Source organism: Castor canadensis, chromosome 2, assembly GCF_047511655.1.
Source record: "Castor canadensis chromosome 2, mCasCan1.hap1v2, whole genome shotgun sequence".
NCBI lineage: Eukaryota > Metazoa > Chordata > Mammalia > Rodentia > Castoridae > Castor > Castor canadensis.
Genome location: NC_133387.1, coordinates 126516845 through 126544109, shown reverse-complemented (window position 1 = coordinate 126544109; position 27265 = coordinate 126516845). Strand labels below are relative to the sequence as shown.

At 38.8% G+C, this 27265-nt stretch overlaps 1 protein-coding gene across 9 annotated transcripts in view; it reads right to left on the bottom strand.

The window, feature by feature from the left end:
• Nucleotides 1-27265, bottom strand: part of Fmn1 (formin 1) — a 375832-nt gene that overhangs the window by 167381 nt on the left and 181186 nt on the right. For all 9 annotated transcript variants that reach the window (XR_012445380.1, XR_012445381.1, XM_074065588.1 and 6 more), the window contains one exon: nucleotides 1014-1774. Coding sequence is in view for 7 of the 9 variants with exons in the window: in XM_074065588.1 (XP_073921689.1) it covers nucleotides 1014-1774 (761 nt within the window). In the remaining 2 variants the exon portion in view is untranslated. The remainder of the gene's footprint in view (nucleotides 1-1013; nucleotides 1775-27265) is intronic.

The window sequence follows — 27265 nt, the reverse complement described above, 5'->3', positions numbered from 1 at the left end:
AGACTCAGCTTAATAACTTTTGCAAATAGAAAATGCTTTCTATTTTAGCTAACCACACTCTGTCACTTTCTCTGAGGGGAAATAAGGAATAAAGATGGAGGGTGTGAGTAGTTAGATGGACCAGAGTGCAAGTAGAGAGAGTTTATATTTTAACACTCTCTTCCAATCTGAAGAACCAATCCTTCAGTCATGTCTCATTCATTTGATAAAAAACAAAAGCTACATGTAGCTGTAAAAATATCCAGGTGTTATTGCTAACCTTGATTGTGAACTAGATTGGATTAAGCAGGGCCTAGGAAATTAGTAAAGCATCCTTCTGGGTTTCCCAGGGAGGATTAATCCAGGTGGGAAGTGCCTCGATGAATGTGGGTGACACCATCCCATAGGCTGGGGGCCCAGCCAGAATAAAGGGGAGAAAAGGAGAGAGCCCACAAACGCAGGCATTCTCTCTGCTTTTGTCACCATGATGTGAGTGGCTCTGCTCTACCATACTCTCCCTGCCATGATGGATCAAAACCTCTGAAATAAGGGACCAAAATAAATCCTTCCTCCCTTTAAGTTGTTCTCCACAGGCATTTGTCACAGTGATAGAAATCTAAGTATTGAATACTTAGATTTTCATAGAGTTGATGATATCACCTAAAAATAAGAATGTGCGTCATAAAAAATATTCTAAATGTTATTAGTGAACCTATCATATAGACTCACGCTCAATTTATAATGACCCACTAATTACAGTGACACACTGGTCAAGGCCTAGCTCAGACCTGGACTCTTCTTCAGTCTATGAAGTGGAACATCTATCTTAGAGAAGACTCTGACACTGGACACATGGCTTCTCCCAACATCAACCATGGAAAACCTAAAGAGGATTTGATGAGACAGTCTCCCCACACACCCCAATCTTGCTTATCCAAGTATCTATGCAGATACTAACTGCAAAGAATAAATCCTCACTTGGGCAGCAGAATCCTGTAAATTCACAACTGAGAATGGGCCAGGGGAGAACTCACCTCCTATCACTTATTTGTATTCTAGTCCAGTACAAGGGCTTCATGGGACAACTAGGCTCAATGGCTGGCTTTCGAGGACACTGGCTAGAAGAAGAGCTGAGTCCAAAGAAGAGTCCAGGAGGAGGTGGGGGTGTAAGTCCTGGGGGTGCCGGAGCAGGAGGTGGCCCTCCACTGTTGGGCAGAGCTGGGGCATTAGGAAGCGGTGGTGGCGGAGGAGGTGGGGGAGGCCCAGCACTTGGAGGAAGGGGAGGTGGTGGAGGAGGTGGAGGTGGCGGAGGTGGTGGCCCAGCACTCACAGGTGGTGTCAGAGGTCCAAGTCCAGGTGGGAGGGGTGGAGGAGGAGGGATGGGAGGAGGTGGAGGTGGGGTTGTGGGAGGCGGAGGAGATGCCTTCTGATTTGGTGAGAGGCCTTCCTCAGTCTGAAGGGGAGCATGAGTGTCTTTGTTGTCTTTCGAGGGGGACAACTGGCTTAAAGAGGTGATGTTCAACTTCTTGGGAATGATTTGGTTACTTCTGGTTGTCTTGCTTTCCCCTTCGCAGGGTTTGAGGAAGGTCTCTCTGTCTGTCTGGATGCACACATTCCTGAAGGCCTTTGGAGGGCAGCCGTCATCAGTGGAGATGCATGCATCTTTCATTTCCTCACATCCTCCTCCCCATCGGTTTTCTAACTCTTGTTTGAGGTTTTCAATGGTTTCTTCCAGTCTTGCTGTTATCACTGCATGCTCTCCTCGAATACGAAATGCCTGGAGTTCAAATTGAGCCTGTAGGGAAAATCAGTAGGATAAAATTTATTTTAAAAAAGAGTACCAGAAATAAATTCAATAATACCATCAGTGTGCTATCACAAGACAACTCATAGAAAGGTAGGAAAATACAGACATTCTTTCCAGAATCCAAAAGTGTGTAAATTTTGCTTTATGAATTTTCCAGGGACCTAGACAGTCAGGAGCTGAAGGTTAATTTTGTCCAATATGAGCTCATGGGAGATAATTGCCATGGATTAAGGTTTAGAGTAAATTTATTTCCTAAGTACTTTTACTGGGTTTTAATATCAAAGGCAAAACAAAACTTTTAATAAAGGTTTGAACTTGAATATATCTTGAATATATGCTTGAATATATCTTTTATAACTTTTGGTTTGGGTTTGGAAAAAGAAAGTCATAAGGAACAACACAGATTTGGAAATCTTTCTGGCTTAGAGCTGCTGTTCTCAAGTCTTCCTTAGAATGTCTCCTATCAGTTTTCAGGACAATACAGCAGAAACTGAAGCACAGGGAAGGAGCAATGAGATGCATTTTTATACATTTGTTTTAAGTTTCCATATCAAAGCTGGCCAATATCAGTACTTGTGTCTGTTTCATAATATAGTGATAAATATAAATGCATAGGTAATGAGGATATTTATTGAAATATGCCATTTCTTCTGCATACCCAACATTTTAAACTATATTTTGTATGCTAGCAGCCTTATTCATCCTTCTTCAGTTATTTTAGAGCATTGAATTTTATGTTTATTAGCACAGAGCTGGTGTAGCTGAGGAAGGAATCAAACTTAGAATTTTAATAGAGATTTTCCTAAATCCAATGTACAGTGTTTAACTGTTTTTGGTGAATTTATGTGATTTCTGCCTCCCCACCATTGGATTATGAACTCTATTAGGGGAAATCAGTGATGGCCTTGTGTTCATTTCTGTCTCCCAGCCAAGGAGCAATGAGAAGCCACATGAGCACAAAGTACTATTACTAGCTCCAGAGCCTTCTTTTGGTCATTCCAGTCTTAATTCACTATGCAGCCTGCAAATGTCAACAACATCCAGGTACATTCAAGTGCACAGCCCTTTGACACTGAAAAAGGAAATAAATATTTTTAATGGCCTAGTTGGCAAGACTACGGACATAGGAAGCTTTTCTGCTTTCATTAAGGCAGACTATTTCTTAGTAGATTCAACTCTGCCCTGACATTTATTCTCTTGAACCAGTCCTCACAGAAGCCAGTAGAACTTAAGGAGGTTTGTCTGTGGTTGCTCCTCTCATGCGTGGATGTGGAAGCTATGCCATCTCTGAAGGAAGTGCCGAGTTCCAGATAACATCTATTTTATGTATAGTACAGAGAGTTAAGTGCCTGAGTTTGGACCCACAGCACCTGGTTTGTATCTCAACTTAGCTGCTTGCAAACTCTGTGACCCTGGACAGAGAACATGACATCAGCAAACCTGAGTTTCCTCAAGTGTAAAGTGAAGATGGTAGTGAGCAATCTCCAGAAAACTTTTGTAAAGGAAAAATGAGAGGCTCACATAGCACAGCACTATGCCTGGAACACAGTAAATTCTGAGCAATTATTTCTGTCAGTTGCTGTGAGCACATGACAATATGAGAGTAAAAGACTAACATGTTCCTTATTATTCTTACAAGTTTTCAAACAAGGCTACCTTTTCTGAGTGATGGGCATAAAGCAAGGGAAAGCTTAAGCCATCAAACACAAAAGTTTGCCCAAGTTTTCATGAGTGTGATTACCAACTGCCAACTTAAAACTTCATCCAACTATGTGGTCAAGACCATCTTTGTCGCAGCAGGATACCATCTCCATCTTCATTTCTCCACATCCTTCCTTCATTTCTGCCAGAATGGCTCCCAAAATTTGCATTTCATTCTTATGACTAGTTCAGGTCTATCACCACAAACTAACTCTTGGTTGGCATTCCCTACTAAACCTTCTCCCAAGAAAGCTAAAGGTCAAATAATATCAACAGGACAGAAATTTTAGTTGGTATTCAATCTCTTGGTGACATGAAACAGTTGCCAAGACAGCAAGGCTTTTTAAGACAACTGACAGCAAAGCCCTGGTCCCTGCTCCCAAAATTCTTCTAAATCTGCTGATAACTAAACTTATATATCATTTTGGTTGGCTCTGATTTAATGCATGTGCTTAATACGGTGGGCAGAACACAAAATGGGCAGGGTATTTAACTTCCCTGTATTACACAGAAAGTGGATGATACAACCTACTTAACAGAGCAGGTATGAGAGGAAGAGGAATTCACATATGTAAAACCACAGACAAAGGAGCACTCCGAACATTGTACTGTGTAAGTTTGCTATCATCACTATCATCTTTATCAATACCTGACAGATCACAATCTAGTGGCCACATCAACTAGTTTTGGACTCAGTCTACATACATCCCAGTTCCATGCTCTGTCTACCCTACCCTGCCCTGTGCTTGTAAAGCAAAGATAAAGACATCCAAGTCTTTCTTAACTCCTCTAGAAGTCATGCCCTTTCCCACCCACCATCTATCCTTCACACCAAGTAGATCTTTGGGGAACAAGTGTTCAACCCTTGCTTTGTCTGTTTCCTCATTGTTTGCATTTCACCCATTACAACTGCTTCCATTCTTGCTGTTCTGCAGGGGCTCCTGAAGCATGGCTGCTACATCCAATCAGCATTTCTCAGCGGTCCTGCCCCATTCCTCTCGGCCACATTTGTTTCCATTGATGGTAGCATACGCCTTGAAATTCCCTTTGCTTCCCTGATCTTCACCTCATGCTCCTCCCCATCTAGGCTTTCCCTCCTACTTTCCACTCTCTCCAGTCATCCTCCCTCCATCCCTGAAGGTTGCTACCCAGGCATCTTGCTTGCAATTTTTTTTCTCATAGTACAGTCTCTCCAGGTGTTTTCATGTACTTGTGTGGCAAGTGAAATTTATTTTACTATATGCTGGTGACTTCTACACTTGTGTCTCAAGACCATAATTCCAACCACCTTTTGATCTACCTGCATATTTAAGCAGCTGCCTCAGACTCAACATGTCTGAAGTTGAGTTCATCGTTGCTGAATCCAGGTTTGCTGTCTCTCTGAAGTTCCTTGAGCAAGTAAGGACATTGCCACCTCCCTTCATCACACCTGGAGGCTGGGTGGCCAGGTGGGGCTCCCTTTTCTCTCTCAATGTCAATGTGCTGTTCTTCAGTGGATTTCAGAGACTTCTCTGATTGTCCCTTTGTTTATACCCCCACCACCCCAACCTCTCTCACTGGGTCCTCTTTATATTGGAGCATGGCAAAAGCTACCACAGTAATTTTTTTGACCCAAGTTTAGCCAACTCTGATTCCAGGAAGATTTTTTTTCCAAAAAAATGAATATCTTTATTCATTAAAATCCCTCCAATCGTTAACCATTACTTACAGACAGTATTGAAACTTGTTAGCACAGATGGTTCTTCTTATCTGTTTTCTGCCTACTTTCTTCATTTTGACTCTTGCTCCTTCCCAAGACATGCCCTGCTTTCTAGTCTCACATTACTTCTCACCTCTCAGGACTATACTCTTTGAGGCCACTGGGCCTTTGCACACAATGTCCTCTTTCAGTAACTTCCTCTGCTTGATAACACCCTAAGAAAGGTCCAAATTAGCTAGTTCAGATCCCATGAATGGGTTATACATGTAAACTATACTCCCTGATATTGGAAATGTCCAAGTAAGAAGGAAAACAGTGAATTCCCATGCACTCCACACAAGTATGCACAGATAACAATAAGAAATCCTACTGATTACAAGGCTTAAAAACCAAAACCAAACAAAATTCCTGACCTTCACCCTTCTCTGTCCATAGTCCCTTTCAATTATTCCAGTTTGCGGTACTGGGAATTGAACCAAGAGCCTCAAGCCTGCTAGGCAAACACTCAACCACTGAGCTACATCCCTGGCTCTATTATTCCAGTCTGGCTGTGGTGTATTCATGAACTCAGCATGGCGCAGTAACTTGAAGTGATTAAAATATAAGCTTCTTGTTTGTTCCACAGCTGTCCAAATCCTATCAGTTATTTCAAATCGTGTCTGACTGTATTGTACATGAAGCATCTTAGGTCCTTGATACCATGAAATGAGGTTTGTGGAAAGCAAGACTTTTAATCCCATTTTCGCCCTCCTTCCTGTTCCCTGCCACTTTTCTGCACATAGAAACTGTGTGCGTCCCGCCCTCCTTTCCCTAAACTCACTTTTAGAAAGACGGATAATGACTTGGTTATTTGAATACAGAGCAAAGCTGTGTTTGATTGTCACATACTTCCAGTCTTTGCCCAGATTCTGGGAATCTCTATGAACTGTAAAGCCCAGGCCTCTGCAGCCAAAACTCTGACTAAAGCTAGATTATGGGAACATGGTGCTTTCATACCTGTATACTCACTTTTACTTGCATGTTGGACCTTCTCTGCACGTTTAGATGAGTATTTGTTAGGACATGGGAAGCCCTCTCCCTGCTAAAATTCTGCATGCCTTTCTGCATTGACCCTAAGCACCTCACTTGAAAGGAGACAGGTGTGAGCTCTGAGAGCTTGCCAGTCTTCCCCAGGTTGTATCCACATTCTTTCACTTCTATTAGAGCTTGCTTTCTTTTATTGATTTCATATTTAATCACATCCTCTTCCTACCTGCAATAATTTGTTAATCTGTAGCTATTTCCCATTTCCTTCTAAGCAAGATTCAAAGTCACATTTGAACTCAGAGCCTTGTGCTTGTTAGGTAGGCTCTCTACAACTTGAGCCACACCTCCAGCTCTATTTTGCCGTAATTACTTTGCAGGTAGGTTCAGGCCAACCTGGACTGTGATCCTCTTACGTTACAGCCTCTGGCATAGCTGGGGCCACAGACACAACACTACACCTGGCCTATTGATTAAAATGTGGTCTTGCTAACTTTTTGCCCAGACTGGTCTCAAACCACAATCCATAATCTGTGCTTCCTCTGTAGCTGGGAGTACAGGTATAAGACATCACACCTGGCTCAAACAATCTTGGAGAGAACAATCACAATTAAATTATTTTGTTTTCTTTCATTGGCACTAATTCCAATGGTCTGATGAATGGCTGGCAGCCTAGCTCCTCAGGAGAATCACCTGTAGATCTTTGTGGAGGATACTTGTGCTCAAGCCTATTACCAGAAATCCTCTCTTGCACTAGCAATCCTTAAAGTTCCTTAAGGGATTCCAGTAGGAGTCAGATTGCAACCACTATTAATCTTTATTCCGCTCTAACACAGCAGCTGAGACAGGATGACATCACAGTATCAGTGGGTTCTTTTGGCAACAACTTACTTGCGTCAGTTCACAATCTCCAAGGGAACATGTGTTATTTGAAAAAGCCCTTTCCTAATTCTGATATGTCCCAATAAGAGGGATATTCCTCTATCACCCATGTTGGGAAGAGTTACTTTACACAGCAGACAAGGCTAAATTCTCTGTATGATACCATGGCCTCAGCATGCTTTTCCTATATCTTCCCTTTGTTGCACCACTACCGCCTCAAATGTGTCATCAACCCCCATCTTGTTTCCTCTACTTAGAGCACATTTTACTCTCCATTTTCACTTAGTGAAAGTCCCAAAGAGAAAATCAATTGAACTTTTTCTTGATTCTTCTTGACAAAAATTTTCCTTTGTCTTTGTTGCCAAAGAACTTTCTAGGTTCATATTGCATGGTAGTCATTTATATTTATTGTCTTCGCAAATCTAAAAGCTCCAGGCAGTAGAAGACCACACCTTATTCATGTTTGAACTTCCAGAACATTGCATACTTCTTGGCTAGTATGTGATCCCCAAGTGCTTGTCGAGGTGAATTGATTATTTTTCAGTGTAGCTATAAAGTCTTCCTTGGGCCTCTCTATCATCCACCCAATTACGGAATCTCCCATAAATAAAATGATATCCCAATACACAGCATAAACTGTAAGACCTCATAGTTGTCATTTTTCAGCTATTACTCGTAGACTAATGCAAACTGTTTAAAGTAGACACAATGAAAGCTCTCCTCATCTGTGTCCTGCCCACTTTTATCATTTTTTTTTTTGACCCAGAAAACTCAGTTTTTAAAATTAGGTTTTTCTAAGAGCTATTGTTGACTGTGTTTAGTTTTAAAACTTCAAAATACTTAATGTAGATAGGTAAGTGTTTTCTCTATGGTGAATTCAAAGGCTAGTCCCACATGTATAATAAACCACCTAGTAGAAGTGAACCACATTCATGATTCTAGTCTGATTAGGAATTGGGCTTTATGTAACACTCCCCCCCCATTTCCTCTGGGGGCTGGTTCTCCTTCCCCTACCAAATCCTCATTATTTTTTAATATCCTCCACATTACCACTGCTCAGAGATATCATCGAAGGAACACACTGTACTGAAACCCAAGCAAGAGAGGGAGGCTTTGCTTGTCTGGTCTCTACCAGCACGTCTGTCAAAGAGAAGGTGGAAAAGTGCCTGCTGATGAAGGACACCTTGTCAGTGCCAAGCACTGTGGAAAAACCATCCATTTGCATCTTCTTGTTATGAACATTCCCTCCCAGAGATGCTGCCAGGGCCAGTAAAAAGCCAGGTTATCTGCTGCATGACTTGAGTAATATAGTCTTTTCCAGGGACTCTTCCAAATTCTACGTCCCTGGGTTGGGGAAGTAAGACAGTTCTTGGGAGCTGTGTGGAAGCAAAGTAAAGTTTCACTGCTTCAGAAAAGTGTAGTATGAGCAGAGGGAAGTGAAGGAAAGGAAAATGGGGTTGAGAATATGCGGATGGAGTTCAGTCCTTACAGAAGGCTTAGGTAAGGCAAGAAGATGGTGCCTCCATGGTTTTGGATGTGGGCACCTGGGTTTTTCTGTTTTGTTTTGATTTTGAAGGCTGCATAACTGCTTCAACAGCCCCTTCTTTAGTCTTAAAAGCTTACATTTGCAACTGTAAAAAAACAAAAGTCTCTATTCATGAAAAGAATGGCACTGGGTTTAACGAGCACCCTATAAATTAACAATAGCTGGTTTTGATTAACTATTATCAATAATTTTTCTTATCAAAAATAAAAGCACATCAAGTTACAATCAAAAGGGCATCTCAGGGACACTCAGAAACACGAGGCACATCTGATACATCACTCTAATTAGAACTCACTAGGAAGGATAAAGAGAGAAACAAGACAGGAAAAGAAGGGATAAAGAGCCATCGATATGGTAAAAGAGCACTGAGGTTGACTCAGCAGTAAAACCCAATGCATGAGATGTACAAAGTAACACACACACATGTAAAAACAGTGCTGAGCTTGGCAGCTATCTGCCATGTTGATGCTCAGCAAAGGAGAAATCAAACCGACATGGAACGAGTGTGCTGAGCTCTGTGCTAGATGCCTTCACTCAGCTTTCAATCTGTGCAACTCAGTGGAGTAAACTTCTGGTGGCTGTACGAACCTGTACAACCTGTTCCACAGCTGGAAAATGGGTACAAAGGGATACTGAATCCTGTCTGGTATTAAAATTCATATTCTGTTCACAATTCCATTCTGAATTGACTTCAAATGACACCCTAACTTGATAGTGGGTAAATTAATCATAGTAACTCTAATTATAATAATTAATGACTAATAGTATTACAAATGGCACACTACTTGTAAGGCATTTGTATTACACTCATGCATATAGTCCTGGCAACAGTCTCAGAATGCTGGCATTGCTGATTTTTTTTCAAGATGAAGAAGCACAGAGAAGTTAAGTAAATTGATAACAGACTCTAAGTCCAGTGCTCAATTAACCTCCACCCTCAGTGATTAGCAATTTGGCCCATTCAGTGCTTTTTAGGAAATAAGAACATCAATAGAACAATCCTTCCTATCAGAGATGCTGTCTTTGAAATATTTGCCCTCCATCCTTCTGAAAAATAACTGGAGTCATTAAATAAATAATAGACCCAAAATTTTTTGGTTCCAAGATAAATGGTGGGAAAACCATTGGCTGAGGGTCAAAATACCTGGATTCTCCTTCTGGTTACATCAGTTATTCGCTAAATGTTAAACTTCCTCGATGCTTCATTTTATTGTCTGAAACTAGAGGTTGAAAATACTTAATTAAGGTTCCTTGGGCTGTTAGAGTGGCTCAGTGGTAGAGCACCTGCCTCACAAGCATGAAGTTCTGAATTCAAGCCCTGATAATACCAAAAAAAAAGACTTCCTGTAGCTCTAAAATACTAATAACCCCTATACCCAAGACTTCATCAGAGCGCTCCCAAATCTTCCTTGAATACAGATCTATTCACAAAATCTTCATAGCAGCTTAAAGCATAGTATTATGTAATTTATACAGAGTGACCCAACTCTCATTATCACTGCAAATGCTCTCATGAGGTCAGACTCATTAAAGTACTCAGAAAACACACCAATGGTTGAGCATACAATTCAGATAAAATTGTACGTTATTTTTGAAAGGTGATAGTTATAAGTATTCAGAAGCATATTCTCAAGATACGCTAATATAACTATGGAGAGTCACCAATGGAAGTAGTGGGGAAGTAAAACAGAAAAAAAAAAGTTGGAACTCTGTTTTGCAGTTCTTACTTGGGACACAAAACAAGATTGTAATCAGAGGGAATTGTGAGAAATAAAAGAAAATCATTCCTCATGAGGATTTTGGTAACATTTTATTTCTAAGTTATTAATATCCCCAAATATGGTACAGGTCACAAAATGGATATACGCATGGGATATTAATGAAAATGATTTTCAGACTTCGTTTTTATAAAATGTAATTCTAAACCTAATGAGCAAACCCAAGACTGCACATTTTTAGGTTATGAGTCAATACACTAATTCCTTCATCAGTGAGAGAAAGATCTTAAATTTTATGTTGCGTTATCATGATGAATTTACAGTTAGTCCAATAAGGTATGACCCATTCTAGAGTACATGTGAGATTAGAAGCAACAGATGGCAAACTCTGGTCCTTAAAACTGTGACAAACTAGGGTTCCCCAAGTAATTATGGCAATCATTTTATATTTCCTCCTCAATGGCTCACACACCTGTCTATGAAGGGGATCCTACCCTATGGCCAATGCCTCATCTGCACAATGGTGCTATTTTGGAACTATGATGTGGTATCATTTGGAACTCAATTCTGCTTTCCTTGTACACTCCCACCTTTCTGCTTGCATTTTCCTTTTCTTATTTTACAGGAATCAGGTAGGAAATGAAAGATGATTAGTGAATTATCAAAAGAGAGGCAGCTAATATCAAAAGAACCAGTTACTAAGTTCTTTCTATTGTAAAAATACAGGTAATGCATAAGGCTTTAAGAATGCTAACCAGAAAAATAGTTTCTACATATTTACAAATGATATAGCTCTCTAGTAGCAAAATGACACTTAAGTGAATGGTTGTCATAAATTTTCTACTTATGGTTTATTCTTCATAGTGGTGTTGTCTGAAATAGGTGAGCTGTGGACAAATCTTCATTATACCAAAGATGGCCTCTCTCCCATCTAACAGCCAAACAAGACTAAATGAACATTTGCAATGTACCAGATCTTGTGAAAATAAACAAGAAATGATGCATACTTTTGAGAAGCTCACATTCGAGCTGAAAATGGATTCACAAGGTACATCCCATTTTCAGGACAGCTGAACGGGAATGGGTTTTTACGGTATTATTACCATCTTAAAGTTCAGATAGAACTTCTTTGTTGACAACTGCAGAAAGTCAAGACTACCCAAGTAGATTTTTCCAGCAATGGCATCTCAGGTCATCTGTGCTGCTTTCATTACCCCAGCCATGAGCCACTCTAAGACCCATATACTCCTGAATTTATTTTCATGAGTAAGCCAGGAGGCATTTGGCTTCTACTTTCATTATTTGAACAGATGATCAATGATATGTAGACTAGGCCACAAGTACCTTCTCCTTGCCACCTCAAATCTTCCCAGGATCAGTCACTTGATAAATCTGCCACCGAATGGGTTTTAAATTATAGACCAATCAACAAGGAAAACAAACAAGGTTTACATGTTTTACTAAATAGGATCTGGGCTCTGGCCTAGGATGCTTCCCCTAAAGGAACCTAGGAAAGGAAATGTTTAAATTTCCAAAAATTGCTCACCCTAGCCAAAAGGCACACTCACTGTATAAAACATAAATTGAGATGAGTACAGTTGTCATTCCTTAAGTAGCGGACCAAGGAGAAATATTTCCTGCCTTAATTTCAGAGTCTGGGTCAGGTAACAGAAAAAAAAAAAAAAAAGAATACTAACACAGTTGTCAGAGAACCTGGCTTTAGTTCATAAGGCTGTTGTATGAACTTAAACTTGTTCATATTTCTGGCTCTTATTTTCTTCACCTGTAAAGCACACAGGTCAGAAGACCAGGCGGTTTACAAAACCAAGTTTCTAGGGATGTACAGAGGTATGTCAGGGGTTTTGCAAACACTTGGTTTTAAAGTGATCTTAAAAGAATATGTAACCTTAAAACAACTGTGATTGAAAAAATTGCACACTGTTACATCAAAAATTGTATACATGTGGATAACATCAGCATGTCTACCACTAGGATGCTTGCTTTTTGTTGTCTCTTTGTTTCGTTGTTGTTTACAGTCTTTGGAATACCGAATTTTCCCTAACATCTTTCTAGAGCTACGCTGAGGTACTGAAAACAGCTTGAGTGATTAGGAAAGCTGTAACTCTGCACTGGTCTCTTTTCTTTCCTTCATCTATTTTCTCTTTTGCTTTAACGTTTAAGGCCCTGCATACACAGCATAGTACAGCACACGTGTACTATTCTCAATTTAGCTCTACAACAGGCTGTTTTAATTGAGTAGAACCCTGGGATAGAAAGGGAGATAGATCTTTTTCAAAAGCTATTTCCTTTCACAACTACATATTTTATAAAATGTGGTTTTAGAGATTTTTTTGTCAACAAAATATAACAGAAATTAATCAGATGTTGTGACTAGTATAAGACTCAACTGTAAATTCAGTCCTTAAATTCGATCTTGTGTTCATCAAAAAAGCACCTGAGTAAAAGCATATGAAAGTTTATTTGTGGCCTTGGCTTAGGCAAAGAGTTATTAACTATGCCATCAGAAGTGTAGTCCAAGACTGGAGATACAGTTCAGTGGTAGAGCATGTATGTGCTTGGAATGAACAAGGAGCTGGGTTTGATCCCCAGCACTTAAAAACAAACAATCAAAACACTCTTTCGGCCTGATGGCCCCCAAATTGGGACATAGGTCTTTTGGGTCGTGAGCCTGTCAGCCTTTGTACTGAAACTATCCCATCAGCTCTTTGGACTCAGACTACAACCGTATCAGTCCTGATGGGTTTTCAGCTTGCAGACTCACCCTACAGACCACAGAGCTCATCAAGCTCCATAACTGTGTGAGCCTATTCTTCATAATAAATCTCTTTACATGCTTTTAATATATTCATATGTATGTATACTTGTATGTATGTTTTATATATACAAATCCTATTAGTTTTGGTTTTTTAGACATTGGTCAATATATCACTACAAACCGGAAGCCATAGAGATGTCTTCAACTAGTGAGAAGGGAAACTGTGGCACACACATAAAGTAAAATTCTATTCAGCAGTAAAAAGGAATGGATGGCTGGTAGATGAAAAAACATGGATCAATCTCAGATGCATTTTGTTAAAGGAAAGAAGCTGGACTCAAAGCCTACATCTTGTATGGTTCCATTTATATGACATCCTGGTAAAGTCAAAATGACAGGGAAAACACAATAATGGTTGCCAAGACCTGAGGATAGATAGAAGAGGGTTGGATTTCATGGAATCCAAAAATTCCATGGAACGTTTTATGTTGATGGAAATGTTCTATGTTATGATTTTAGGATGGCTATGTAAGTGCATGTATTTGTCAAAACTTAGAACAGCTGGCTAAACATGAATGATTTTTTACTGTATATAAAATATTTCAGTGAAAAAAGTTATCTTAAAGGTTAATATTATGAGTTAAATATATAAATTTCTATAAATTTAAAACAAATAAATTGCCACTTATAAATTGAACTTCTAAACATGACTATTTATAATAAAAGCCATCTGTTGAAAAGGCACATTATAACAGCCAGCAGAGGAAAACAAGCCCCAAAATACCCCTAAAGAAGTACCTACAAATTAAAGAGACATAGGGGTCCAAAGTGCTCAAGGAAAAGTTTAATCATTGGTCCATTTCCAGAGTTTTTTCTTTCTAGATCAGGGCCTGACTGGGATTAGTGGTAATCCTCCAAGATGGTACTGTCACAATTCAACATCTTTCTAACATTGTAGCTATGTGGGACCATGGTCAGGAAGGGAGTGAATGAAGAAGAGCAAAGTTTGGGGTGTTAGCAGGATGTTATGGTGTTTTTAATACTGTGATTTCTCATTCCTTCGTTTTCTCATAGGCATTTTCTATCCCATTACTTATGAGTCTGGTTTTCTCACAGTAGTTGACCAATGAATGCTTTCAAATAATAATAATTTTTAAAAAAGTTTCTGTCAACGCACCCAATTTCATCAAACATACCCTGAAAGACCTAAAAGCATATATAAACGCCAACACAGTGGTTGTGGGAGACTTTAACACCCCATTATCATCAATAGATAGGTCATCCAAACAAAAAATCAAAGAAATCCAAGATCTAAAATATGCAATAGATCAAATGGACCTAGTTGATGTCTACAGAACATTTCATCCAACCTCTACATAATATACATTCTTCTCAGCAGCCCATGGAACCTTCTCCAAAATAGATCATATCCTAGGGCACAAAGCAAGTCTCAGCAAATAAAAGAAAATAGAAATTATACCATGCATACTATCTGATCACAATGCAGTAAAAGTAGAACTCAACAACAAAAGTAAAGACAAAAAATATGCAAACAGCTAGAAACTAAATAACTCATTACTTAATGAAGAATGGATCATCAATGAAATAAAAGAGGAAATTAAAAAGTTCCTAGAAGTCAATGAAAATGAAAACACAACCTACCAGAACCTATGGGACACAGCTAAGGCAGTCCTGAGAGGAAAGTTTATAGCCATGAGTGCATATATTAAAAAGACTGAAAGATCCCAAATCAATGACCTAATGATACATCTCAAACTCCTAGAAAACAAGAACAAGCAAATCCCAAAACAAATAGGAGAGAAATAATAAAAATAAGAGATGAAATCAATGAAATAGAAACCAAAAAAACCATACAAAGAATTAATGAAACAAAAAGTTGGTTCTTTGAAAAAATAAACAAGATCCATAGACCCCTGGCAAACTTGACTAAAATGAGGAGAGAAAAAACCCAAATTAGTAGAATCAGGAATGCTAAAGGGGAGATAACAACAAACACCATGGAAGTCTAGGAAATCATCAGAGACTACTTTGAGAACCTATATTCAAATAAAAAATTTGAAAATCTTAAAGAAATGGACAGATTTCTAGATACACATGACCATCCTAAACTGAACCAAGAGGAAATTAATCACCTGAATAGACCTATAACACAAAATGAAATTGAAGCAGCAATCAAGAGTCTCCTCAAAAACAAAAGTCCAGGACCTGATGGATTCTATGCTGAATTCTATCAGACCTTTAAAGAAGAACTGATACCAACCCTCCTTAAACTGTTCCACGAAATAGAAAGGGAAGGAAAACTGCCAAACACATTTTATGAAGCCAGTATTACACTTATCCCCAAACCAGGCAAAGACACCTCCAAAAAGGAGAACTATAAGACAATCTCCTTAATGAACACTGATGCAAAAATCCTCAACAAAATAATGGCAAACCGAATTCAACAACACATCAAAAAGATTATTCACCATGACCAAGTAGGCTTCACCCAGGGATGCAGGGGTGGTTCAACATACGAAAATCAATAAACATAATAAACCACACTAACAGAAGCAAAGACAAAAACCACTTGATCATCTCAATAGATGCAGAAAAAGCCTTTGATAAGATCCAACATCATTTCATGATAAAAGTTCTAAGAAAACTAGGAATCGAAGGAAAGTACCTCAACATTATAAAAGCTATATATGACAAACCTACAGCCAGCATTATACTTAACGGAGAAAAACTGAAACCATTCCCTCTAAAATCAGGAACCAGACAAGGATGCCCACTATCTCCACTCCTATTCAACATAGTACTGGAATTCCTAGCCAGAGCAATTAGGCAAGAAGAAGGAATAAAAGGAATACAAATAGGTAAAGAAACTGTCAAAATATCCCTATTTGCAGATGACATGATCCTATACCTTAAACACCCAAAAAACTCTACTCAGAAGCTTCTAGACATCATCAATAGCTATAGCAAGGTAGCAGGATATAAAATCAACATAGAAAAATCATTAGCATTTCTATACACTAACAATGAGCAAACTGAAAAAGAATTTATGAAAACAATTCCATTTACAATAGCCTCAAAAAAAATCAAATACCTAGGTGTAAACCTAACAAAAGATGTGAAAGACCTCTACAAGGAAAACTATACACTTCTGAAGAAAGAGACTGAGAAAGACTATAGAAAGTGAAGAGATCTCCCATGCTCATGGATTGGTAGAATCAACATAGTAAAAATGTCGATACTCCCAAAAGTAATCTACATGTTTAATGCAATTCCCATCAAAATTCCAATGACATTCATTAAAGACATTGAAAAATCTACTGTTAAATTTATATGGAAACACAAGAGGCCACAAATAGCCAAGGCAATACTCAGTCAAAAGAACAATGCAGGAGGTATCACAATACCTGACTTCAAACTATATTACAAAGCATAGCAATAAAAACAGCATGGTACTGGCACAAAAATAGACATGAAGACCAGTGGAACAGAATAGAGGACCCAGATATGAAGCCACAAAACTATAACCAACTTGTCTTTGACAAAGGAGCTAAAAATATACGATGGAGAAATAGCAGCCTCTTCAACAAAAACTGCTGGGAAAACTGGTTAGCAGTCTGAAAAAAACTGAAACTAAATCCATGTATATCACCCTACACCAAGATTAACTCAAAATGGATCAAGGATCTTAATATCAGACCCCAAACTCTTAAGTTCATACAAGAAAGAGTAGGAAATACTCTGGAGTTAGTAGGTATAGGTAAGAACTTTCTCAACGAAACCCCAGCAGCACAGCAACTAAGAGATAGCATAGATAAATGGGACCTCATAAAACTAAAAAGCTTCTGTTCATCAAAAGAAATGGTCTCTAAACTGATGAGAACTCCCACAGAGTGGGAGAAAATATTTGCCAGCTATACATCAGACAAAGGACTGATAACCAGAATATATAGGGAACTTAAAAAACTAAATTCTCCCAAAACTAATTAACCAATAAAGAAATGGGCAAGTGAACCAAACAGAACTTTCTCAAAAGAAGAAATTCAAATGGCCAAAAAACACATGAAAAAATGCTCACCATCTCTAGCAATAAAGGAAATGCAAATTAAAACCATGCTAAGATTCCACCTCACCCCTGTTAGAATAGCCATCATCAGCGACACCACCAACAACAGGTGTTGGCGAGGATGTGGGGAAAAAGGAACCCTCTTACACTGTTGGTGGGAACGTAAATTAGTACAACCACTCTGGAAAAAAATTTGGAGGCTACTTAAAAAGCTAGACATTGATCTACCATTTGATCCAGCAATACCACTCTTGGGGATATACCCAAAAGACTGTGACACAGGTTACTCCAGAGGCACCTGCACACCCATGTTTATTGCAGCACTATTCACAATAGCCAAGTTATGGAAACAGCCAAGATGCCCACTGATTAATGGATTAAGAAAATGTGGTATCTAATACACAATGGAATTTTATGCAGCCATGAAGAAGAATGAAATGTTATCATTCGCTGGTAAATGGATGGAATTGGAGATCATCATTCTGAGTGAGGTTAGCCTGGCCCAAAAGACCAAAAATCATATGTTCTCCCTCATATGTGGACATTAGATCAAGGGCAAACACAACATTGGAATTGGACTTTGAGCACATGATAAAAGCGAGAGCACACAAGGGAGGGGTGAGGATAGGTAAGACACCTAAAAAACTAGCTAGCATTTGTTGCCCTTAACGCAGATAAACTAAAGCAGATACCTTAAAAGCAACTGAGGCCAATAGGAAAAGGAGACCAGGAACTAGAGAAAAGGTTAGATCAAAAAGAATTAACCTAGAAGGTAACACACATGCACAGGAAATCAATGTGAATCAACTCCCTGTATAGCTATCCTTATCTCAACCAGCAAAAACCCTTGGTCCTTCCTATTATTGCTTATACTCTCTCTACAACAAAATTAGAAATAAGGGCAAAATAGTTTCTGCTGGGAATTGAGGGGGTGGGGGGAGAGGGAGGGAGTGGAGTGGGTGGCAAGGGAGGGGGTGGGGGCAGGGGGGAGAAATGACCCAAGCCTTGTATGCACATATGAATAAAAATAAATAAATAAATAAAAATAAAAATAAAAAAAGGTTCTATTTTGCCTTCATAAAGAAAAAAGACTTAACATCTGTTTCCAGGCCAACCTGAAGAGTTGTCTTTATTAGTATTTTTCTTAAGCCAGCCTCCCATACAAGAACCTGTATTATGGTCAAAGAATACATTTGATTTTTTATTTTTCTTTTAAGCAACAGATTCATACTATTTTTTTCTTAGTTACAGAGAACATGACCTATCAAAACAGATACTCTGTTCCACAGTGCAATTAAAACAGCTTCCTCCTATATTTATGGAGTCTCAAGACAGATGAAGACTATTATTGCATCAGTACTATCAGCTGGAAGTTCTCCTTCAGGTTCCTAGTCTGAAAAATGAAGATAATATTACTTGCCTTGCTTCCTAGTATGTTTTTCATGAAAAGTGAAGAAAATGAAGAAACTTCAGAACATATTTAAAAATACTATAGCTGAGAAACATCATAGGGTTTATATAATATTGACACAACCACAGAGACTACACAGGGTTATCATTCACTCTCAATGAGAAGAGCGCAACCCATAAGTCCCCTGTGTGGAGGTTCATGTGCACACTCAGATATGGTGGCCTTAAAGAGTAAACTTATTATGGTTTAAAAAATTCAGCCTTTCCTCTATATAAATTGTAGTGTGTGGGACCCATGCATCAAGAGAATGCATACTAATGTAGCATTGTATCATGCAATAAAAGGCTAGGATAACCTTTATGTATAAGACACATTGATTTTCATGTTGAGATTTGTCTCAACTTTTGGTTTACATATTCACAAAAAAAAATAGACAAAAGAAAAAACAGAATACTGGCATTTGCTTTAAGTCTGCCCCCTCATCAAAAAAAGCCCCTACGATGTTCTCTGACACACATTGCTACACGGTATGTGCAGTTACCTATTGTCTGCATTTTTACATGCTTTGGGCTTTCTCAAAACAATTTGGGTTGCCACCATTGTACTGAAAATGCTCACAAAAGTCACTAATGGCTTTCCTAAATTACCCAACTTGGTGGATTTTCCTCATTTTCCTTTGCAACTCTACACAGCTCACCTTGAAAATGGCCTTTGATATCTGTGGCAGTACAGAATCTGTCCTCTTGGCACCTTTGGGACTTTCCTGCCTCTGTGCTTCCTTCTCTTCCTTATTCCATTTTCTAAACATGTCAACTCTATAATGACTCTTGTTTTTGTCTCTTGTCACTTGTGTATCCCCATAGAGGGGATTTTTAACTCTATGAAAAGTTTTTCTAGTGTCCCTAGTTCACTCTTAGAATCCCTACAGTTACTGTGTTAGCCCATGACTTCTGGATCCTCTGAGAAAAAAGGAAAGGAGGAGGAAGGAACTACCCTGCAGTGTCCACACAAGGCCTGTTACACACAGGGGAAACACTCTGTTTTGTACGAATACTACTATTATTCTTCAGCAAGGTCATAGCTGATTAGTGCTTAGCTGATTGTGACAATGTTCTTTCCAACAAATCTCATGAATCCAAGCATGCCGATGTCCAAAGTTATAGGCTATCCCATACATAGTAAGTTTGTTTTATCTAGCATTTCTTCCAACTGAGTTATTTTATAATATGCTCAAATGAATTCAGCCCAACTTAGTCAAGATAAACATTCTACAACAAAGATATTAATATTTCCAACATCGTGAATACATACAACATTTTTATTTGGTAAGAATTTTTATAGTTCTAACTATAGTTCAACTACAATATCATCAAGGAACCAGTGGAAGTGTTCTAATCCATGTGTATCCAACAGCTACAATTTTTCCAGTACTCCTTCACTAAGACACACACCAATGTGATGGGAAGAGAGCCATGAAAATGCCTTGAGCAACAAAAATGCCTTAAACAGCACTATTGTTTAATAGGAAATGTTCCCCACAGACTTACATGTTGAAGACTTGGTCCCTAGCTAGTGGTGCTATTTTGGGAGGTGGTAGAAACTTTCAAAGGTAGAACCTAGTTAGAGGCATGTCCTTGCCCTGGCCTGTCTGTCTGTCTCTTACTCTCCCCACCCTCACTCTCCCTGTCCTTCCTTTCCACTGTGATGTGAGCTGCTTTGTTCCACCCCATGCTTCTGACACCATGATGTTCTGTCTCACCTCAGGCACATATAGCAATGGAGCAAGTCAACCATGGAGTGAAACTTCACAAACTCTAGGCCAAAATAAATCTTTCCTGTTATTAAATTGCTTCTCTCAGGCATTTGTCACAGCAATGAAAAACTGATTAACAGCACCCAAGACAATGTGGGTGATAGAGTTATTCTTTGTGGTGGCAAGACTCTTCTGAGTTTCTGTAGAAAAGCAATCAAGCTTACCAAACATCTCCAGTTGGGCATCTATCCAGGAGGAAGCAGAAAGGTTTTTGGAGTTGGGCTTGTTTTGTGTGGGATAGCTACAATTGAGGCGATACCTGGGCTGACAGTGCACAAGTTATAGAATGTATATGCACCATCTTTGTTCCTATGCTAAGGAGCAACAGTGGGACCTGAAATAATGGCATTTTTTACTAACAAAAGGATTCTAAAACTGCACTGAGAAGGTTCCCTGATTACAGGGCATCAGTACCCATCATTTTAAGAAACAGTTTTGGCAACATGTCACACTGATTTATTTGAGCTCACAAAGATCTGATGTCATACATAAAAACAGATCTCTTCCTTGTGTAAACATGGATTAAGAAAAATGTAAATTCCCATCTAGGTTTATTTTTTAAGTAGGGATTTTAATTATATATTTATAAATCTAGAGTGCTCAATGCCTTAAACAGTTAAGATAATAAGTGGGGCTTGGCAGAACATTTGTTCTGATTACTAGATGTTTAATGATACTTGGAACATCAAGATGCATGTGGAATGACATCCTAGTAGGATGCAGACAGAGTAACTTGGGAAGGATCAGATCTCATTTTGATGTGATTCTTTTCTCCTGGAAGTCAGACAAACCACATTTTTCTTTCCCTCCCCTCCCCCCTTCCATTAGGCAATAATACTTTTGATTGATACTCATCTCCATGGTTTGTGCTTTTTGAAAGGATAATTGTTACAAGACCAGTTTTTTTTCCACAGTAAATAGAAGATATGAACTTAAATCAGTCTTGTTTCCTAACTGATCAAATATGGAATAGAATTTACAAAATGTTTTCAAAATAAATCTTAACTATTCTATGCAAAGTTTAAACATCATTTCAAATTTAATTTGACAGAGGATTGCGGATGGTTGTAATTTTTCTCCCCTGCAATCTATTTTAAACTTTATAGCTGCCCACATTATACTGTGAAAAGACAGGGCAGTATTTCCTAAAAACTCTGACATAAATCCTTCACAAGTCATTCAAAGGCCATTAACTAAGTATGATGGTTAAAGATGATAGAGGATCAGTTGTGTAATGTTTTATCAAGCCACATGACTGCCATGGCGTTTCGTATCATCCACACATTACTGTCTCATGGAACGTGTTTTGTCAGCTACAAGAGATTACATTTGCTAGTTTTGTGCCATGCTCTCTTCATGAAAAAAAAAAAAAAGAACTAGCTTATGTATCCATGCCAGTCCTATATTCTCAATAATTACAAACCAGTTATACTCTAAATATTTAGATTGCTAGGAACTGCATCTTTGGGCCATCACCTTTCTTCTGCTGCATATCAGGGCTGCAGAATGCTTTCTGATTGCCTGTCCTTGAACACAGTATTAGTTCAACATGTGAAGCTGATTAGGATGGTTGAGGTGTTTGGAAGAAAGGAATTTTGATTTTTATAAAGATTGGCACGAAGTTCATTTTTTTTCATCCAAATTTGCTTTGTTAAAGTACACCCCCTTCTCTACTGCAGTTGTCCCAGAAAGCCCATTTTCTTCTGAAATCACTTTTCTTTTTGCATTGGATCCAAGAGTGTCTTTCAGATTTTCAAATCAATACAACACAGGTAAAAATGCAGAATCCAAACATGATCTCCCTGTAAGGAAAACACCTACTAGTCTATTACTGAAAAAAAAAAAAATCAGAGCTCATAAAGGAGGAAGAATCTGAGTTTCTGTCTTTGAGTAAGATTGGCTTTGAAAGCTGATTGGGGGGCTCACTATGAAAAATTCTCTAGCTTCTCAGTAACAGTATTTTGGAAAAAAAAATCCTTTGTAATGTATAATGCTTGGTTGTAGTTTTGGGACAAAAAGGTACAATCACTCCACAAGGTCTTACTGATAGCTGGCAGCCTCTCTGTCTCTCACTGTTTTTCAGGTAATTAGTTGGTTAATGAGCAGAGAGTGAGTGATGCTGTTGAGTCCAATATTTGTGTCTAAGTCACAGTAGAGTCGACCTGGCCACTTACCCTTATCTCTCAGATCTAGAAAATTTCATTTGAGAATTAGAAAATAACCTACCCAGCTCCTAATTATAAACCCTGAATGTAATTCTTAATCTTGCAATGGCAGAGTGAGGAAGGGGGAGGAAGATGAAAATATCAGACAACCTTTTGGCTTTAAAAAGCAACAGATGTGAAATTGAATTAAGTATTTTAAAGATGTGGCCTTATTCTCCTCTATTGATTTGTATGTTCCCAGCAGAAATGTGTTCAATTTTGTTCATGTGCCTGAAGATTTTGCTTTTGAACATGCTACTTTAAATATCAGAATTCATATTCTCAGTGTCACCCTCCATTATGCACTAAGGGGTAGTTTTTCTTCCCACCATTTTCCTCCATTGTTGGTAGAGCCACTTCCATATGGCAAAAGTGATAGAGCAATGGATTGGGAAAAACTTTCATTTCAGTCACAATGCTTCTATCAGTGCTCCATACGGTCTTGGACTCCACTATAGCTAAACAATAGTAACTAGACAATGAATCTCCAAGGGTAGTAACTTACATTTTTGTGGTAACAATCCCTGCTCCTTTTGGGAACCTGTCACCCCTATTAGTAGTGTTGAGGAAGAGAATGCGAATCACTAAAGTAGTTTCTAAGACCAGCCTTTCAGCTTTCAGTTCCTCGTCTATAAAATTAAAGAGTTTACAAATTATCACAAGTTCAAGTGAGTTCAGATTGCAGTCACTTGAACCAATATAAATGATCATTCACCATAAGCCGTACATCTGATAATTGTTTTAAATTTAGTTCACAGTATAAGAGAAAAAGGAGGAAAAACCAAACATTGGCTAATTTATGCATTAATGTATGTCTTACTGTGATGGCAGATTCAACTGTTTACTTAAGTTTTGGTTCATGATGCACTCAGCACTGGAGGTGGGAACTAGGGGGACGGACCTCTGAGTTCATGAGAATAATGTGATAAAGAGTCTGTAAGGTGCTTAAATCAGGCAAGGACTCAAGATTTCAGGGGAGGGAGTCTTGGGAAGTGAGACATAGTTTCACATATGAAGAGGAGCACTTCCTGGGCTCAAAGGTCTGGCAAAAGAAGAGTAGCAGACTGAGAAGAATCCAAGGAAAGAAAAAGATGTGTGATTATTGAAGTGCAGGGAAAAGTAAAATCAAAAACTAAAGTACCTTGTAGCTGATTGTAGGAGGTCTTAAATACCATACACTAAAGACTCTGAACTTAACTTGCTAGACAACAGTGAACCTCCACAGATGTTTAAGAGAGAACAGCAACAATCTGAGCAATTTATAAGATGGTCTGAATGTAGGTAAGCTATGACAAAGGCCTAAGTCAGGAGGATGGCACCAGGAGATCAAGAAGTAAATGTACATAAGAGACCAGCTAAAATTAACATAATTTGACAGTCAACTAGATGCAGAAGCTGAGGGTGCAAGAGTTGTCAAGGACACATTTAGGAGAACAGAGAGACCTTGACTAGAAGGAGAGGCTCAGAAAATAGGCTGTTTTGTTACAGAGCAGCAGGAGAAAAGTAGATGAAGATGAAAAACCCTTTTAACCTTGGAATTTTAAGATGTTTTTCTGATGCTCTAACTTTGGAATGTTTAAGATTGAAATACTGAAAACATTTCCCAGTGTGGCTTTCCACAAAGTGAGAAATGTAGAGCTGGAACTCAGAAGAAGTCTGAATCCAAACAAGTGGGTGTGAAAAGCCTTCAGAGAGAGATGAACTTACAGGGATGATGGACGTTCCTAAGTGAAAAAGTTTAAAAAGTCAAGTGACTAAGAGCCACCTTTTAGAGGGCCACGGTTAGGGTGTTGAAGAGACAGAAAGGAGAGGGCAGTGAAGAGGATGAAGAAGAGTGCCCAGAGGGAGAGGAAAGGAAACAGAGAACCCACTGTCCTGGGTGTCTGGACAGGAGATGGAGAATTTCAACACTGACACTTGCCCTCAAACCAAGCCCAAGAAAGACCCATGAGGACTAGCAACAATCCAGGACAAAGCCTTTATTGGTGGTTTTGGGACCATTTCAGTGGGATTTTAACAGAAAGCAGTTGGTGAGAGACTTGCTACGCATCGTTCATGTTTGAGAACTCTGCCAATGCGAGTAGGGAAGGAAGGGATTTAATACAAAGGAAAGCTGGATTTATTATTAGAAGTGGGGGAAGGTACCTGCTGAAAATGGAAAGATAAATGAGCAAAAATGCAGAAAAGGCTGTAGAGAATGATGCCAGAGAGACTATGTGGGGAAACATCAGGTGTTTCTGTTCCTATTAGTGTGCTTGTGTTGGGGAAGGGGAGGTAGCAGGAGGGGGGATTAAAGCTAAACACCAAGCAAAGAAATAAAGGTGTTAGTTAGCAGGCCTACATTCTTCTTGTCTCAAAAGAAATGTCTCCTGTTCTTCCAGAACTAATGCAACCTCCTGGCTCCCTGACTTCATCATCTTCCATACTCTCAGGAACATTTTCTTATCAATTTGGTCCTTTCAGTCCACCCTGTCTCTTGCTGCAAAGTGCTGAGCTGCTCAGGCTAACTTCATGCATCATCTTTATTTAGTGCACGTTCATTCTTACTTACCACTGGATAGTAACCTCACAAATACTACCTTATAAAACAACACCACAGTGAAAGTAGGACCCCAACTTTATGGACTGTCTAAAACCACAGTTTCAGCAAGCTCAGGACTGTGGCTCAAGCCTGGGTCTTCTGACTGAGGCTTCGTGTTCGAGTTCTTGCGGCTATGCCATGCTCTCTCCTGACACGGCCACAATGTAGGCAGTAGACTCTGTTGCTGTCTAAACATTACAAAGTACCTGGCTTGCTGTCAGAGACCTTACTTTAAATGGCTGAAATAGCTTGATAAACGGTGTGAAAATTTTATGGTCCTTCCGTCAGACGCCATGATTTACTATCACATAATGCAGAGTTAGAAGAACCAGAAGAAACCATCCCACCAGGGTAAACAATGTGGACATAGTGGCCTTTGACACTCTCAGGTCACAGGCATTATATGGATCCAATAAGAAAGCTGCTTCTGTGAGCCAGAAAACAACCTCTTGATCTTGCAAAATGTTTTTGGACACCTAAAGGCTCTTTTATTACTGTGGCTGATTAAAATGAAAAGTTTAAACAACTAAAATGTTCTTTTTGATGAGGTTTTGCCATGAACTGTGGACCTTGCAGTCCAGTGTGATCCGAGCCCTTTGATCCTGGGCACTCACATAAATTCAGTCATAAAACATCATTGGGTTTGATTTTATTGGTGTGGCAATGTTGCCAAGCTTGTAATGCAATCTTGTTTTCTCCCCTCCTCGGTGTTGAGCACATCCACCATTGTTTTATAGCAAAGGGAAAAGAGTTTTGATTCATTCCTGACAATTAAACCTCAAGACTGACACACTTCTCTGGAATGTAGGAATTTCACAGAAAAACGATACTGTATGTACACATCAAGATTGGAGTTGATGTTCTTTACATATTGAAAATAAAATATTAAAAAGAAAACCCCATTCTGCATCTACAGAAAACTACAGATTTTCACCACTGAAGATAACTAGATGATGATGTGGTTAAGAATGATAGTACAAGTTTAAAGTAGGAAAAATAGGGTCAGATTTAGAGGTCACAAATTTCCAGCAGGACTAACTGAAAACTAGAAAAATCTGAAGTCTCCAAGGTCATTTAATAGTGAGTGGCAGATCAGATCTTAGTTTGCAAGCTGTATTTAACTAAAAACAAAGAGCTCGTATCTATGGGAGAAATAAAGAAAATATTTGATGAGACATTTATTTAATGAAAAGACATGTAATAAATAGACGTTTAACTAATGCCCGTTCCTACTCTTCTAATCATCTTCCAGTATACGTATCTGAACTACAAGATCACATCCCTATAACTCCTAAGGTAAGAAATCAAAATTTTACTAGAAAAGATCTGTGATGGAATAAGAATACAAATACAAGGACCCGACAGTCGATAGTGGGTCGTAATGATTTTTTATAGAGTAAAACACCAAGCCAATGACATAGCATATTCACTAGACTGGAAAACACCACTTTAAGCTAAGTTTAGTAACTGTAATTTCCATACATTTCCTGATGCTGGAAAACTGCGATGTTTCAATTCTAACTTAAAACATGGTTACCAGGGAATACGTCTTGGGGGGACACCTATGACATTTTCTGCTGAATCTCTTCAACCTGCTTGAGGCCCCAGTGAACACTTGAGAACATGTTGCATCCGGGGGAATATCATTCTAACACACTTTCCCCTCCTTACCTTTTGATGTATGTGTGTTAGATTAAGTCGTATGAAATTGCTGTTTTATAAGCCAAAATAGGTCAAAAATTAGCATTTTTGCATAATTCAACCCCATAAACTCCCTCTAGCAAATTTGGGGAAAAATCATTCTTGTATATTTTTTCAATTCTTTGAATTTTGTTTATTGTATCTATTTGTAACAGATGGGGTCAAGCTATCTATAATACTAAACCAAAGTACATAGAGCTGTACTACATAGACATCCACAGCAGCTTCCAGAGACAGTATAAGACAAAACCAGTATCTATGGTTCTGGTGGGGCGCTTACATTGAGTTCAGATAAAGGAGAGTGGCTATTGGTAAGAAAGAGCTTTCTCTTCTCAGTTCG